Source organism: Natrix helvetica, assembly GCF_964273705.1.
Source record: "Natrix helvetica genome assembly, chromosome: Z".
NCBI lineage: Eukaryota > Metazoa > Chordata > Lepidosauria > Squamata > Natricidae > Natrix > Natrix helvetica.
Window position 1 is genome coordinate 75499707 of NC_138554.1, and position 18649 is coordinate 75518355.

General features: G+C 37.2%; 1 protein-coding gene across 6 annotated transcripts in view; it reads left to right on the forward strand.

The window, feature by feature from the left end:
* The window catches only part of DPY19L1 (dpy-19 like C-mannosyltransferase 1), a 115620-nt gene that overhangs the window by 20976 nt on the left and 75995 nt on the right, over positions 1-18649 (forward strand). For all 6 annotated transcript variants that reach the window (XM_081971261.1, XM_081971262.1, XM_081971263.1 and 3 more), the window contains exons 4-8: positions 1699-1786; positions 3676-3813; positions 5566-5686; positions 9213-9306; positions 16172-16229. In XM_081971261.1, coding sequence (XP_081827387.1) covers positions 1699-1786; positions 3676-3813; positions 5566-5686; positions 9213-9306; positions 16172-16229 — 499 coding nt within the window. The remainder of the gene's footprint in view (positions 1-1698; positions 1787-3675; positions 3814-5565; positions 5687-9212; positions 9307-16171; positions 16230-18649) is intronic.

Genomic DNA, 18649 nt, shown 5'->3' on the forward strand with positions numbered 1-18649 from the left:
CTTCATCTTTTGCTGTAATAATTTTTCTCCGCCAGCAGATGGCAGTGCAGCTTCACTTTTTGGCTGCCTCACCTTTCTATACGTATGCGGAAGTTCAGTTGACTCAAAGGGACCACGTGACCTCGGTGACGTGTACATGTCTCTTTGTTCTGATTGACCAATGAACTCTGTGGGGTGTGTCTTAGGCTGTTGTTTTGAAGACAAGATGGCGTCCTCAGACATTTGGGAGTGGGGGAGCTCCTCCTACTTCGCTTTATTTCGTTAAAGCACTCTCTCACCTCCCTAGTATATTTTTCAAACAGCTTTAATCGATATAGATAGCTTTGCATTTCTTGCTCATCATCTGGGGAGATTTCATAAACTTTGCTTTCTGCGTGGGAGGATTTTTTCTCTGCCGGCAGTTGCCGTTTAGACTTTTGCCGTTCATTAATTGTATCTTGATAATGAGGAAGATTTACTGACCTCAGTCCGTGGATCTTGCCTTCTGTAACTCCTTCCCCCACATCTGGCTCGGCACCTGAAGAATCTTGCTCCTCTGTGTCTGAGGGAATGGATTCTTTCGAGCGCTTTCCATGTCCGTGTTTTTTTCTTTTCTTTCTCTTTGACATGGCTAATTAGCCTTAGTCGGTTATCTTTAGATAGCATGAAGGGAAAATACAGCCATAAATTGTAGCCATCTCAGCTTGTATCATCGAACCAACTCTGCTACCAAGTTGTCAGGGGAAAAAACGCCTGATATCTGAGATCAATGGACCGTGGCTGATTCCCTTCCGCATATCTTTTGAGATATTGAGAAAAAATAAAAGTCTTTAAAAATATTCTAATTAATAAACAAACTTTAATAATAAAATAATAAAAGTAAATGAAACAGAAAATAACTAATGGTTACATTTTGATAATGAAAGCTCCGTCTGCCAAAGTTGGCTGCCGAACAAAGAAGAAAAAGAATTTTGAATGTGTAACGCGTGCGCAATAAATCACTTTCAGATAACATTTTGTTTTATGACCTGCGCAATAAAGCTTTCTTAGTTTAACTCTTGAGTGTCAATTCATTCAGTTCAGGCCTAGCAAACTTTTTAACATCGTGACATGCTCACTTATAGTAAGTGGATCCTCCTTCCACTTTGTTTTAGGTTTTTTTTTCTCATGATAATAAGGCTTTCTAATCTAATGATTGTTATTTAGGGCAACTTTTTGCAAGTTAAGAAGTTTATATTTTTGTATAGGTAATCCTTGATTTACAACAGTTCATTTAGTGATCAGTCAAAGTTACAATGGCACTGAAAAAAGTGACTTACGACCATTTTTCACACTTACAACTGTTGCAGCATCCCCATGGTCACGAGAGGCCAGGAGAGGCGAAGTGCCCCTCGACGTGAATGACATCAAGTTGACCACGCCTAGTCACATGACCACCCACCCACACCTACCCAGCCAGTCATTAGGGCAGCAAACCGGTTGTTAAATTATTTGAATTCCACCACTGATATGAAGGATTATAATACACCTAAGTTTTAAAAATATGTGCAAATGATTGTAATGAAGGTGAGTAGACTCACTAGGAAAAGGTAGAATGTTTTACCACTCCATGACAGGATTCTGCATTTTTGTAATTAAGTTTTATCCAATAATCTCTTTACTCAAATGATTCCTGGCTCCTTCTCCTGATTTGTTACCAAATATATATACTTTTAACAGGTATCACATAACAACTCTCTTTGAAAATGATCGTCACTTTTCTCATCTTTCAACTCTGGAACGGGAAATGGCATTTCGAACTGAAATGGTTAGAACTTATAACTTAAGTGATATTATTACTTTTAGACATATTAATTCTACAATAAGGATATCAAATAATATGTCCTTTCTTAATTTCTTAATTTTTAAATGTAAACTACCATGTATTCTTGAATCAAGAAGACATTGTACTTGTTTAGATGATTTATTTTTTGTTCTTAATTTTTTAATATTTATGTGGTGTTTGCAGTTTCACAGATTACTTGTCACAGTTTCTTTTATGATGCTGGAAAATTTTCAAATACATGCAGCTTCTTTAAATTATATCTTTACTAAATTAATTTGCCTTATAGAGTCACTGGAAGTCAAACAGCTTATAAATTACATAAGTAAATTGTTTCAATAAATATGATGTAGTGATTAAGGCACCAGGCTACCAACTAGGATTCTAGTACTGCCTTAGATGCAAAGTCAGTTTGGTGATCCTGGACCAGTCACTTTCCCTGCCATAGGAAGGAGGCGATAGCAAGCCATTTCTGAAAAACTTTGCCAAGAAAACTTCAGGGATTTATTTAGGCAGTCTCCAAGAATCATACATAATTGGATAGCATAAAAATATAGCTATAAGACAGAGGTCTCCAATCTTTCTGACACCAGGGACTGTTTCGTAAAAGACAATCTTTCCATGGATAGGGGATAGTCTCACATGCAACCTAAATTCCACCCATGGACAGATGAACCTTTGCTCACTCATCCACACTTGTATGGATGGTTGGGGACTCCTACTATGAGAGATATTTCTCTTTTATAGAAAATATATTTTAAATATATTTTAGTTATGCTTAAAGTAAAATTTATGGAATTTAAATTAATAATGGCTAAGTGTTGATTCAGTTGTTATTTTTAATTAATTATGTGTTAATTGATTTGGACTATTTGAAAAATTAAGAATTTAGAACCTCATAATAGTAATACAAGCTAGTTAGAAATATATTGATTGATTATTTAGATTCATATCCCATCTTTCTTGCATGATCTCAAATATAGGTAGTCCTTAACTTATGATCATGATTGAGCTCTAATTTTCTATTGCTAAATGACACAGTTGAATTTAGCCCCACTTTATGATCTTTCTTGCTATAGTTAAGTGAATTACTATGTTGTTAAGTTAGTAACAATTTGTTAAGTGAACCTGGCTTCCCAATTCATTCTGCTTATCAGAAGATCACAAAAACTGTTCATATGACCCTGGGACACTGCAACCATCATAAATATGAATCAGTTGCCAAGTGGTTGAACTTTGATCATGTGACCACGGGGATGCTGCAATGGTCATAAGTGTGAAAAATGGTCATAAATCATTTTTCAGCGCTATTGTAACTTCAAATGGTCACCAAACAAACTTGTAAATCGGGTACTATGCAGTTTATGTAGCATTTTTTCTTAGCTATTTATATCCCGTGTTTATTATGTTTATAAATAACATAAGTTGGTAAAAATATCTAATACTCCTTCTTCCTCCTATTTTACCTACAATAACGTCAAGTCCCCCAACTGACTTTAATACCTAAGAATGGACTAGTATGCACAGTCTCCTGTTGCCTTAACCATTAAGCTAAACTTGCTTGCTCCTATATATATTTTCTATAGCAATACCTGATGACTGATGTCAGTGACGTAGTATAGACTTGAACTTGGATTTTGCCAGATCTAGTTCAACATATTAAGCAAGTGTTGATATGTTACAGATAACTTGCAATATTTGTTTTAATCTTGTTTTATTCCACTTCTGATCTAGAAATAGTAAAATTACTTCAACAGATATTATTGTATTTATTGCTATAGCAGATTATTTAAATTCAAATGTATAAATATGAAGCAAATTATATATTTAGATATTAAACATTTAAATATTGTTTTTAAATATATTCACTTTAGGGTCTCTATTATTCCTACTTCAAGATTATAGTTGAAGCACCATCATTTTACAGTGGAGTTTGGATGATTATGAATGATAATCTAACTGAATATCCTCTTGTAATAAACACACTGAAAAGATTTAATCTCTATCCAGAGGTAAGCCACATTTTTAATAACAACAATGACAACAACAATAATGATAATGCAATGAGAAAAATGAAACAGTGAATTACCTTATCAGTGGCTGCAGCAAACGTCTTGATTGAGTTGCCAAAATCGCACATTGGAAGCTTTGCCAGAAGTTTGGGTTCAAATGCAGCAAAAATTACTGGGAACACCAAATTTACAGTTCTTGAAAATGAACAGGTCAATATCTTGTAGGTCTTCCGGATCCAAACAGACACTCCCTTGGCCCACAAACACTTTACATCACTATTGTGGAAAAGAAAAAAGTCTGGTTACTGCAATACTAAGTGATGCACGAATTGAAGAGAAACATCTAGAAAAAATAACAAAATATCATGATTTGTAAATTGAAGTTGAGCGATTATGGAGGAAGAAATCAATGGTTGTACCAATTGTAATAGGAGCCATTGGAATAATATCCAAAGGGATGCCTACATACATGGACATTTTGAATTTATTACACTTGAATATTCTGACATTGCAAAAAACCACCTTGACAAATGTGCAACAATTGCTGTTAAGCCATGAAAAATTGTTGAAGATGATGGATTTAATCTTGATAATGAAGAATTGATAAAAGCAGTAATACTTTTATTACAGGATACAAGTACTTAGGAAGCTTCTGACATGCTTCTGACAAAATACATAAAGTGTGTCCAGAAAATCTTGAGATCAAAGCTGAATGATATTTCCTAAATGATATGAAATATCATAAAACAATAATACCTTGGCAGTACCTGTAATAGGATACTCAGCTGCAAGAATTGATTGGATTCAGCTAGAACTTGATAACTTGAATCAAAAGACAAGAAAACTAATGACAATGCACTATGCTCTGCACCCCAAAAATGATATTTAGCTATTAAATTTTTAGCAGACTGAATTGAATTGAAGATTAACCATAATAATATTAGTAATAAATTTCAACACAGAATTACATGTAGTTTTAAAAATGCAGTATCTTTTGTTAGTATCAGAGACTTCTAAATAGGAAGTGAATATACAGGTAATCCTCAACTTATATCCATTTGTTTAGTGACTTAGAAGTTACGATGGCATTGGGGTGGGGGGGGAAACCTGACTATGGCAATTCCCCAAAGGGATATGTGATCAAAATTCGGGCTCTTAGCAACTAGCATATATTTATGATGATTGCAAAGTCATGTTATTGCCATGTGCTTTCTTAATAACAGCATGATTCACTTGTCAGCCATGGCCAAAAAGAATTATAAAATTGCATGTAACTTACTAACAATTGCCTTGCTTAGCAACATAAATTATTATCTTAAAAATCTTAATTTGATCAATTTTTTTTGGTCACAAGTCTATGAATATCTGCATTATAAACATAAGATCTTGGCTTCACATGATGAATCCACAGAGAAGAAAACATTTCTGTGAAAAATACCTATTAGTAAAATTTCAGTTGGTGTAAATTCCAGAAGAATTGCTTTATTGTCTTCAGAATATTTAGTGTGCTATCTAGTTTATTGTTAAACAACTTGAAAGTTTGCAAATGTGTCTTTATGTTTTTAACAGGATGCTTGTATAATGTCAGTTACCATTTTATAAAAAATACACTAAAACTTAAAATGAAGTTTCAGGAAGGAAGAAAAGGAATATTAAAATATTCAGATACTGAAGAATAGCCATAGAAAAAAATATATTAACTGCTGAGGTAAACAATGTTCTTTTGAAATTATAATCCTATTTTCTGCACAGGTTGTGTTAGCCAGCTGGTACCGCATATATACAGGAGCAATGAATTTTTTTGGCATTCAGACACAAAAGTGTTGGACTGTGAATAGAGGGGAAGGTCTGAGTCCTGTTGAAAGCTGTGAAGGCAAGTGTTCCTTATTTATTCATTGTGAACATTGCACAAAATGGAGTGTGAAATAATATAAAAATTCCTTTTTGAAAAGGTATTAAGAATTAGAATTTGTGGTTATCCATGGTCTAATTAAATATTTAGTTAATCAATTAACATTTGACTAATTTGTGCATATTGCAGAAGTGTTAAAATAGAAATCTTATTTTCAGAAAGGATAATACTTAATATTAGCTTGTTAAAAGGAAATAAAGAAATTGGCATATATAGGTATGTAAATAATTTAGAAACCTGAAATTATAAAAACACATGTATAAATAGATTTGAGTCCAAGCAGCATCACACTAATACGCAGCCCTATGAGGAATACCTAGCCTGTTTCCTATTTGACCTTTTATTTTTTAAAAGTTTAGTATTCCAAATTTAAATAAAATCAAATGGAAGCAAAATACAAGTCATTCAACATTAATTTTGTTTATTACAATGTCTTGGTGCTACATAATCTTTCATTGCAATACAAATTATGAATGGCTATATTAGAAAATGTAGAGTACTTTTATGGGACATAATCAAGAAAACTCACAGTTGAGGACTAGATCAGAAAATTAAGGGAAAAAATCAGAAAGCAGCAATAGCAAACTACTTCCATGTTGTCAAGAATAATGTATATATCCATTAAATCAGCATGAATTCAGCTCGAAAGAGGCTGCCTTTAAATTGACATTAGTAGATTATATCCAGCAGCATCCAGGAGATGAAATTCTACAAAATGATGGATATGGCATTGAAATCCAAGTTCTTCTTTATTTGATTGCAATTTAGGTGCTTGACGACTGTCTTGTACTTAAAATTGTTGCAGTGCCTTTTGATCACATCATGATTTGCAACCTTTCCAGTTGGTTGGTCATTTAATAACCATGATGATTTCCTTAATGGCCATGGTCATTTCCTTAAAAACTATGGTAAAAATTGTAGTTATATCGCTTACTGGCCAGATTATTTAGCAACTGAAATTCCATCCCAATTGTCTCAATGAGTACCTGTAGATATAATTATGTTAAGAAATGAGAGTGCAAAAAATAAACTGACCAAAAATAAATAACTAACCCACAGCTCTTTTTGTTTATAGGCTACATAATATTTTTAGTGACAAAAGTAATGAGTTTAGATATCTGGAAGATGTATTCCCTGCCTCAGGAGGAAGAGAGCGCAAATAGAAAATGCAATATTGACATTATGGATAGGGCTGTAGCAGGGGTGGGTTCCGGTGGGCACTACTGCTGATTCACTCGTGGGCATGCTTGCTGCGCGCGCATGCGTAGTGCAAATAAAATTGTTCTGCACATGCGCAGAACTGAAAAACAAGATGGCGGCACCAATGGCGCCGACCGGGGAACTGGTTCAGGGGTATGGCATGCCGGTTCAGTTGAACTGGTTCAAACCGGTAGGAACACTCCACTGGGCTGCAGTTATTTTAATATGATCTAGGCCATCTTTAAGAAGCTGAATTATCATTGTTATTATTGAAAATTATGTTATAGCTGCATTTTGAAATAGAGCTCTGGGAGGATGATACTGCAATTATTCCTTTCTAGAAATAGTGCAGTCTAAATTCATGAAGGATTTCAGATCCTCAAGCGTGTTCTTTCTCCTTAGAGATGAAAGCTGGTTTAGCATTCTGCTGAAACCCATAAGGTATACAGCTAGAGGTATTAAAACTCTTATCCCAAACACTGTCAAGTATATTCACAACTTGACCACATTTTCTGGTAGTTACCACTGTGATCATGTGTCTTCCAATGAGTATCTCATCCGATCTCCCATCCTCTAATAAAGCACATACATATTTTACTTGAGCTTGCAAAAGTAGTTATAATGTTCCTGGCAGACCACAAGATGGTGCTGGTCTCCTAAGAATGAACTTGAGATGGCTTCCAAATTATTGTCAATCACAAAAAGTTAATAAAGAAAAAAAATTGTGGACATAACCTGAAATGAAATAAATCTAGGATTATACAGAAAGAGAACAATAATCAGAAAAGGTTAAGTAATAATACACACACAAAAAAAATCAATAATGTAATGCAGTTTCCTGACTAAATCTTTACTTATCCCATAAGCAAAAGTGGTTGTTTGGTCTTTCTGTAAGTTCCTGGAAAGTCATCCTTCACTTAGAAACTTTTTAGTACATCTCTTTTGTGCCAGCTCTAGTCCATAGATTTTTTTAAATTATCTCTTCAAATTTTCTTCACTTTTTGATGAGGTGCTGAACTAACCAAATACATTTTCAGTGTTCTCAGTGTTTTCTTATTTATATTTTATATAGACAAATCTATTTTACTAACTAGCTAATCCCTCATATTCCAATTAAAGTGGCATAATGAAGCTTTTCAAATATCATCTTCCTCTAAGGAGATATACATTTGTTTCCCCCTATTTTCTGTCATTATATAGAATTACCCATAGTCCTTGACTTACAGCCATTCATTTAATGATCATTTGAAGTTATAGTGGCATTGAAAAAAATAATTTACAATCTTCCTTATGACATAGAGGTGTTACAACATTCCCAAGGTCAAATTTGGAAATTTGGAGATCAGCTTTTATTTATGACTGTTGCAGCACCCCAAGACCACTTAATAACTGTCTTGCTTAGCAACTGAAATTCTGGTCTCAATTGTGGTCATAGGTTAAGGATTACCTGTAATTAACGTTGAATACTTTCATAAATGAGCAAGCTGCTCCAAGATAGAGAAATGCTGGGAGAAGTGCATCGGCAGCAAAAAAAGAAGAAAAGAAAGGCACTAACATAGTTGGAATAAAGTATGAATGGGATTTAAACATGACAAAAGCAAAAGAAAGGATAAGAAAAGAACTGGAATAATCAGTGATGGTTGGGTACATGGGACATAGTAGAGATGAAAAGAAAGAGACAAGGAAAAATAGTCTTCTGTCCAACAAGTCCAGTCTACAATTCATCAGGCCCAGGGTAGGTTCTGGCTGCTGCTACTGCTGGTTTGCTCAGGGCTGCTCTGTGGGCATTTGATTAACACTATGTCCGCATGTGCAGTACTATAAAAATGTTTCTGCACATGCGCAGAAGCAAAAACAAGATGGTGGTGCCTATGGCGCCACCCATAGAACCAGTTCGGGAGCATGAGCGGCCAAGTTGCTACCTATTTGTCTGAACTGGTCCAAACCGGTAGAAACCCACCTCTGATCTGGCCAAAATATTAAAAAAGCAAGAGGCTCCAGGTTTTGCTGTAATCAGATCATAACGCACCCACATTTGGTGGAGCTGACAAGCTGTACATGTTTTGTGCATGGAATAATGCAACTTTTTCACTTCAGTCATATCTTTATTAAGTTTTGTGAAGTTGCCTTTGAAACCTACTAAATAGATAAGTTAAATAATGCAACCTTAAAGAGAATTTAGTTATATAACAATATATTAATATATGCAGAATTTTTGCACAGTGGAACTTAATTTAAAAATCAAAACATGAAGTATTTTATTTCAATGTGAATTGCTATTTGATAGGATTAGGAGACCCTGCTTCTTTTTATGTGGCTATGATATTTCTTCTAAATGGATTGATGGTGTCAGTTTTCTTCCTATATGGCACATATCTAAGGTAAGATAACATAAAAAAGGTTTGTTTGCTAAGTGGATAATTGTAATTATTCTGCATTTTGTTAAATATGCACTAAATGTGAAAATTTGTACACACTTTACATTACTTCAGAATGCCACAATTTATGAGACGTATACACAATTCTTAAATTTAATTTGTGTGGGACAGTTTGATGTTATAGAATTATGGGGCATGGGAATATATTTTCACAGATATATTGATTCATCGATGGAATTTCCAGCTGATAGACTATGATACAATGCTTGTTTTTAACATTTTAAGAGTAGATACTTGTCTTTTTTCTTCCAATGATTATAGTGAAAAGAAAATGTATAATACCAATTCCAGTCTAATGAAAGATATGATCTAGAGCCGTGATGGCGAACCTATGGCACGCGTGCCACAAGTGGCACGCGGAGCCATTTGTCAGGGCACGCAAGGCGCTGCCCTGTCAGCTGGCCAGCGCGCACGCAAATGCTGGCCAGCTGAGTTCACCTTTTTAAAAGCTATTTTCCGCCTTCCCCAGGCTCCAGAGGCTTTATAGGAGCCTGGGGAGGGTGAAAAGAGCCTCCCCCGCCCCCCCCGGAGGCTTCAGGGACTGTCCAGAGGCTTCCCTGAAGCCTTCGGAGTGCTTAAAACCACCCTCCGAGCAAACCGGAAGTGACTTCCAGGTTGCTCGGAGGGTGGTTTTAAGCACTCCGAAGGCTTCAGGGAAGCCTTTGGACAGTCCCTGAAGCCTCCAGAGGGCCTCCGGGGGGTCCGGGGAGGCTCATTTCGCCCTCCCCAGGCTCCTATAAAGCCCCTGGAGCCTGGGGAGGGCAAAAAAAAACATGTAAAAATGGGGGGGGTCGCACGTTGCATTATGGGTGCGGCACACCCGCACTCAACCCCCCTGCGCTCCCCCCACTTGTGGCACGCGAGCCAAAAAAGGTTCGCCATCACTGATCTAGAGCAATGATGGTGAACCTTTTTGGGACCAAGTACCCAAACTGAAATGTGTGTGCATGCGCACACACCGGAAACCCGAAGACCAGCTGCCCGGCACGCGCATGTCTGTTTTGTTAGTCATTTTCAGGCCAATTTCCAGGCTGTTTTCAGGCCAGTTTTTTGGGCCAAAAACAGTCCAGAAAATAGCCTGGAAAAGGGCTGAAAAGCAGCCTGGTTTTTGGACATTTCTAAAATTTTCTCATTTTCCGGTGCTCCGATACCCACAAAGACCAGCTAGTCGGTGCCAGAAACACAAAGAGCTGCTGGCGATGGTGCACGTGCCCATAAAGAGGGCTCTGTATGCCACCTCTGGCATTCATGCCATAGGTTCGCCATTACGGATCTAGAGCCATTCAGAAAAATGAATAAGAAAACTAGGCGGATGAATTTGTACTCTAGCCCTTGACACTCTTATTGTAATACCTTCATTCAGCTATATTTTTCTGTCTTCAGTTATATGCCCACAATCTTTGCTCCTCCCACCCATAAAGGCATAATTTTGTCTTGTTAAAGTTGGCTGTTACATAGGAGATTGTGGTTGTGGAGTTAGGGCTGTACAATAATCGGAGTGCACTTCTGCTGATGTAGTGAGATTTGTTTTTTCTCATCACACATAGGTGGCATATATTTCTTTTTTTTCCTGCAGTGTTGCCAACTTCCTAGAATACAGTAGCGTGGCACCATACTGCTGAGGTTTCCTGAGATTCTGTAGCTTTGTACCATGCAACTGGGGCAGAATATGGCAGTTGAGATTTCGAAAGGTGGCTTAGTACTGCCTAGAGTGGCTCTATACCAAGAAGATCTTCTTTGTCATGTTAAAAATAACTTTCTGTTCTATTTTTACCCATTGACAACCTTCTCAGCATCTCTCTATTATCTGATCGCCATTATAATCAATACAATCAGTATGTATTGTCCTGCGCCTAAACTGTGGTTTTCTTTTTCTTTCCCACTTTCCAGAATAGGGAGATTGGAGAGAGGGATTGCAAGAAAATAAGCACTCTATAAGTATTCAAAAGCAATGTGATTGCACCAGCAGCAGAAAAATGTTAGGCATAGCAGAGATTGCCTACATAAATTGCTTTCCTTACACCTCCCCTCCACCCTCCAAGACCAGGGAATTTGGATTCAAACAGATTTAAAAAGAATAATCTGCGATGAGATGCTGTCATATTGCTTTTGATGTGTCTAAAACAATAAGTAAGCATTCTAGCATTCCAAAGAGCAGGGGAGCAGTTAGGAGAAAATAAAAGCTCCCTGTACTGGAACACTTCTGATGTAGAAATATTTCTGCATGCAGAAGTATTCTTCAGAAGGGAATAACAGGCAGTTCAAAATGTTTTTAGCTTAAAGCACATGAAATTCAAATAATTGTTTCAAATTTAAAGCAATTTGTTCCAGCTCAGTTTTATGGTCATTTGCAACGTTCCAAAGTCTTATGACTGATTTTGCCACTGTTTTGCTAGTTTCTGGCTTTTACTTTTGTTTTCCAACAAAAAGCGCTTAGTGGGAAAAGGTTATTCTTTTAGTGACCACTGCATTCACTTATTGACCACCATGTTTTCTTAACAATCTCAACAAAAATGTTAAAAATTCAGATCCAGACACATGATTCCTTAAGTTACAATCGTAACAACTTACAACTATAATTCTGGCTCACAATTGTAAATCAAGTGGTATATGTAGTTTTATTTCTTTAAAACTTTAACAGAATATGGTTTATATTTTATAGGCAATTGTATTTTCTATGTATTTTGAAATGTGCTACCCTGTTTCCCTGAAAACAAGGCCTCCCCGGATAATAAGCCCAATCGAGCTTTTGAGTGCATGCGCTAAAATAAGCTCTCCTCTGAAAATAAGCCCTTCCCGAAAATATTGCAACACAGCAGCAGTCATGAGGTGACCACACTCGCCGCCTCCTGCACCTGAAAAATAATAAGACCTCCCCAAAAATAAGGCCAAGCGCTTATTTCAGGGGTTGGGAAAACAGGGTAAATAACTGGTAGTTCGATATTTATGTTATGATAGAGTTTATATAACATATTTTTCGGAGTATAAGACACAATGCAGTATAAGATTCACTTTAGTTTTGGGGGAGGAAAGTAGGGGAAAAAATTCTGCCTACTAGGCATTCATTTTTTCCCCCATATCAGAAAAGCAAGCAAACAAAATAGTATAATAAAATGACACTTTTTGCCAGTTTTTTTTCTTTCCCCAGGCATCCGGGAAACTTAATAAGCTTAACTAGATGTCTGGGCATTCAGCCAAAGCATTTAACACCTAGTAAAAATGTAACAAAGCTGAATCAACAAACCAGCCCAGCATTTGCCCTAAAGGAAACCATTGAGAAATCTCAGATAGCCCATAGGAAAAATCCCTGCCTTGCTCTTAAAGGGATTATCCCCAAAAGAATAGAAATCACATAGTCACAGAAACTCTCTGCCTCGCCCTTGAGAGAATTATCTCCCAAAAATTGAAACAAAAAGGACAAAAGAAGCACTTCTTAAGGCAGTCTTCAAATCTTTCGTCCTTGGCTTCACCCAGCTGGAATGAACCAGGAAAAGCAGTATGCTGCACTAAAAATATTGGAAGTTTTTTTTCAGCCTTAATGAGGTGCTAAGGAGTGAAGCAATTGCTTCACTTGTTAGCACCTCATTAGGGCTGAAAAAAGCTTCCAAAAAGCTACAATCAAAGTATAAGAAGCACCCAAATTTTCAGCCTCTTTGGGGGGTGGGGGTATGTTTTATACACCGAAAAATACGGTATGTCTACAGTCAGGGGTAGTCAAGATAAAATTTCTGAGAGGACATGTTTTATCAAAGAGCATTAACAATGAAAAGTGTTTATGTTTTTAGAGTCATAAATTCATTGTTTTGCTTCTGAATTGTAGGTCATGATTCTAATATCTAGCCATAATAAAGACTTTCATTCAATGGTTGCACTAAAATTTAATACTATAGAAAGAAAATCCAAATATCTATCCTTTTCTTTAAAAATAATTTGTTGATTCTAAATGCCCATTGTATACTGTTTTTCGTAATGTCATCCAACTCTTGGGTTGATTGATGGGTTAAAGGCATTCCCACTGCCTTTTAATTCTGCAATTTTTCTTTTTAACCGTTTTAATTTTGTTAATTTTTTTACCTATGATTTTATAATTTTATTTGTAAACTGCCCAGAGTCATGCAACTGTGATGGATAATATTAAAAATTGACAGAGATAGATAGATGATAGATAGATAGATAGATAGATGATAGATAGATAGATAGATAGATAGATAGATAGATAGATAGATGATAGATAGATAGATAGATAGATAGATAGATAGATAGATAGATAATGAAGAAAGAAAGAAAGAAAGAAAGAAAGAGAAAGAAGAGAAAGAAAGAAAGAAAGATCTGTACATTGGGAACTGTATCACCATTTACTTCTATTCTCTCAGAGTTATCATATCAGATCTCTTACAGCTTTTAGATGCTATTGTAGGATGAGGCAGCATGTACTATTACTTCAAAATGTAGAATGATATCAAAACACATTGTCGGAGTGCATGAAATAATGAGAAATAAAGAGTGCTAGTTTTTATTCTCAGTTTAGTTTAATAATATAAGAAAGCCTTGCTAAATAAGTCCATTTTTTAGTATTCTCTCTCATATAGTGGCCAACAGATGCTTGTAGCAAATTCTGTACTGTGTAAAAAGTTTTTCTTTTTGACGATCATGAATCTTCCTGCATTTAGATTCAGCATGTGACTCAGGCCTCACCATTATATATGTAAGAAAAAAACCTCTTTCTTTAAATAAAGATTGAATTTTTTAAATCATGCATTAAAAATAAATTTATTTAATGCAATATGCAGAAATAAATGTATTCCACAGAAAATATTGTTGTGGATAATCAAAAAATTAACACATGCTATACAGTGATTGAAACTTTCCTTCATTTCTCTTAGTTCTACTTTATAAATTAGTGATCCAGATTTGTAAAAGTTATTAGAGTTTTATAAGCTACTTTGCAGAGTATTCCTGTTCTATTCACATGTAAAAGTACAGCTAGATCTTAGTTAATTATTTTAATTGGGACTAGATTATCTATCACTAAGTGATGCAGTTATAAATCATAATGTTATGTGACCACCTCACTTAGCAACAACAATACTTGCTGTCTTCATTTACATTGTTAAATGAGATTCACAGGTTGCTAAGCAAGGACCTCATCACAACTTTCTGCTGGCTTCCAACAACAAAAATCAGTGGGGAAGCCAGCAGTAATTTATGTCCCAGATGATTTGAAAGCAGGCTGTCAGACATGTAAAGAGGGATGTGCAGGTGGCTAGGAAGATAAAGTGCAAATACAGTGGTGCTTGGGGTGGCAACTACCTGGCAGGATTTCTGGTTGGGCAGGGAGAAATGCAAATGCTACTGCATGATTTGCCTAACAGCTGCCATAAATTCAGGTCTGATTACACTAGAAATTTTGTTCTTAATTGTTGTAAATGGAGGACCCTGTGTACCTGTAATTTACAAGCTATAGAATTTTCAGTTGTTTCAATATTTCTTCTACCTGTAATAATGCTTTTCATGAGTTCACATGGTAGCCAGGAAAATACATGTTTGAATTAGGAGGCAGTAACAGTGAATCAAATCTATCGAATACCTCCATAACTCAAGCATGTCTTTCCCTGGGAGCACAAGACTATTTTTAATCCAGGAAAAAATGCATCTTCTTAAAGAAGGTACTGAAAGCTGCACCTGTTTTTCCTAAAACATCTTTTTTAACTTCATAATATGATTAGTTGTATATTATGAATATTTGTTTATTTGTTCGTTGGATTTATTTGGCCACCCATGAACTGTCAGTGACTCTGGGCAGCTTACAAACAATAAACACCCAATATAAAAGGATAAAAACAATAACCCCCTACTCACTGGTAACAACAGGCAATTAAATGAGCCACTGGATGGGCTCCATTCCACTGTGGATTCTGTTGATAGAACCAGTCTTCAGGGCCTTGTGAAACTGTCTCAAAATGAAGGCCAGTCTAATCTCTACAGGAATGATGTTCCAAAGGGAGGGAGCTATGACAAAAAAGGCCTTTCTTCTGGGTGCTACCAGATATATCTCCTTAGGAAATAGGAATCTCAACAATCCATGCCTCCTTGTCTAGTGCCTCAGGTGGCTGTAACTGGGAACAAATAACCTGATCCCGAGCCATAAAGGACTTGAAAGGTGACAACCAGCACTTTGAATTGCACTGGAAGCAAATCAGCAGTTAATGCAGCCATTGCAGGAGAGGTGCCTTCCTGGGTCTGCATAAAACCATTTGACTGCTGCATTTTGAACCAATGGGAACTTCTGGATGTTTTTCAAGGGCAGCCTCAAGTAGAGAGTGTGTTGCAATAGTCAAGCCAGGAGATGACTAGAACGTGAATGGCTGAGCAGGGATTGTTGGTCCAAGAAAGGGCATAATTGGCATTCAACCCATAGTTGCACAGAGGTTGTCCTGTCCTGACCATAACCTGTTCCTTAAGCAGAAGTTTTGAGTCCAGGAGAATGCCCAGATTATGACTGGATCTGTTTGGGGTAATGCCACCCCATCCAAAACCAAAGGTGGCAATTCTCCATTGATCCAGAAGTCACAAACTCAGAGCTATTCTGCTCTGCTTAAGATCAGTTTCAGCCGGTTGCTCACCATCCAGCCCTTAACAGCCTCCAAGCACTGTCGGGAGGGAGGATCATGGAATCACTTAGCTCTTTTACTTATCTAAAATTTTGAAGCAGATTATTCATAAAATGAAATTATTATTATTTTGTCACTTAAGCTTGTCTGAAAAAGAAAATTTTATTACTCCCCCCCCCCTTTCTCTCCCTTCACAGTGGGAACAGATTTGGAGGATTACTTACAGTGGTATGCTACTTTTTCAACCACGGGGAGGTACGTCTGCAAATTAATAGTTATTTTAAAATTTGAATTAACATTTAAGATTTAAGTACGTTATAATTAAACTAATTTTTAAAGAATGTATTTTTGGAAATAAATTAAGATGTTCATATTTTCTTCTTAGATCAAATGAATTTAGATCCATTTCAGAAAGATGGTTTGGAGTACGCAGAACACCAATGTAGCATTTGTCTGCAACTCTTTAAATCAGATGCACATTTTGCTGCTTAAACAGAATGCTTTAAATCACAAAACTATGTTCCTGCATTTCCAGAAAGACAAATGAAATCTGAAGCCCCACAGAGCTCTCCTTGCTATGCTTCTTAACTGTAAAACTAATTTTATTCATATTTGGAAATAAGTTTGCTCTGGGTGCAATTTTGATGAAAACTGGAAATAACTATGGGGTTTTTAACAAAACTATCATAAAATGAGATCACATGACCTAATTTGCAGGATGCTCCAAATAATGCTGTATGCTGCTATGTTGCCAATTGACCATAGGGTTGGGTTGCAACCATCATAACTATGGATCCAGGTCATAAGTCCCTTTTTTCAGATAGGTTATAACTTTGAATGATGGCTAAGTGAAGAATCAAGTGTGACCTTTTGTTTGTTTTGCAATTTGAGCTTCATTCATTGCTTGTATGACCAGACTATCTCAATATCATTCTGAGAACTGATTAGTCTATTTTGCATTTAGCCCACTTTACCCATATTGATGAGGGGGGAAAATCTGACACTGACAAGTTCTAGTTTGTGTATCAAGAATCAAACAAACAACAAGTGCTGAGACAAAATTTTCTTGTCAAAATGCATTAAGTACCAAATTCAATGAATTTCAAAACAGTTGAGTACTGAGGTATCACTATAGTTTTATAGTGACAAAGTTTTAACTTTGATCAAAAAAACTTTACATTCTCCACAATTGGTGGAGACAGCAGTCACGTAGGGGTCACTCTGTCCAGTAACCAATAGGGCTGAGTCTACAGATTAAAAAGGCTTCCTCCTTGCTGCTCTTCCCCAGCATTTTAGACTCAGCCAGTTCTGGGCTGGACATGTAGTTGTATTTCTCTGGTTATATTGTTCTTTCTTACTAATTGGCTATTTCTAAAACTTTCATATTTCAACCCCTGCCATTCTTAAGATCCTGCAGGCGGAGGGAGTGCTTATATTAAGCAAGGGGCTTTGTCCCTTGCCGTGGAGCTAGCCATGTGGCTGGGACAGCCATTTTAAAGCGACGGAGGCTTTTTTTCCTGTCAGTGATTGTCAGAGGCATGTATTAGGCAGCTGAGTGGCTCCGATGTTTATCTTTCGATTGGATTGCTGGAGGTTGCCCCGGTGACAAGCCCAAGGGTGGTAACCCTGCGGTTGTTGTCAGGAACACGATGCTGGGATTGCAAAGCTCTCAGGAAGATCGCTGTTTCCCTCAGAGATTGCAGCAGGCACCATTTCAAGCCAGCAGAGAGTGTGTGACAGTTGATTTTGGCGCAAAGAGCAGCGAGCGCCATTTTGAAGCCAACGGTCGGTAACAGGGCTCTTTTACAGCATTTACTTTGAGGGTGACTGTTTCTGCTTGACTTCTAATGATGGCTTCCAGCATAGGAGATGGGGCAGTAATCTCTCCCAAGCCCTTTCCACCAGAGAGCCCTACTGCTGGCTCTTCATCAGCTCAGACTTCTAGAAAAAGGATAGCAGCTGAGAAGCTCCCTGCAAAGGCTCCTAGGACAGCAAAAAAAGAAAAAAAGGGGCAGCTCAAGTCCTCATCGCACAAGACAGCTCCCAGCAAGCACACACAAGATGGCAGAGAGAGCCCTCACCCTTTCCAGGTGATCCCTGTCTCTCCTGGTAGCCCTCCTCTTGTGGGTCTTTCTTCTGATTCAGAGGATTCCCTTTCTGAACCTGGTTCTCCTTCTCAGATAGGTGATGCTATAGGGGTTTTTGATTCTCCTCAAAGTGGGGATGACTCCTTAGAGGATGCAGGCCCTTCTCCGGTGGCAGATCAGGCTTCCTCTTCCTCAGGATTTTTGGGGTTTGAACCAACCCCTGCTACTACCCCTGCTATTACCCCTGATGTAGCTGCCATTATCTCTTCAGCCATTGAAAAGGGGATAGCTGTGGGCCTCAAGCGTAAGAGATCCTCTGGCCACAGATCTAAATCGGAGGGGTCTAAATCCAAGAGTAAAAAGAAATACTCTTCTAGTTAGAATACTGCTGATCCTTCGACTTCGAGGTCTCCCATAGTAGGGGATGAGGATGAGCAGCCCCCCAGAGATTCTGACCTCTCTGAGGACGAGGATCTGGCCCCTGACCAATCAGCCTTTGTGGGGTTTTTCAAACCGGCTCTTTTCCGGTCCTTGCTGTTTAAGGCAAAGAAAATTTCTGGTTTTAAGCCTATCCCGGATCCTAAGCCT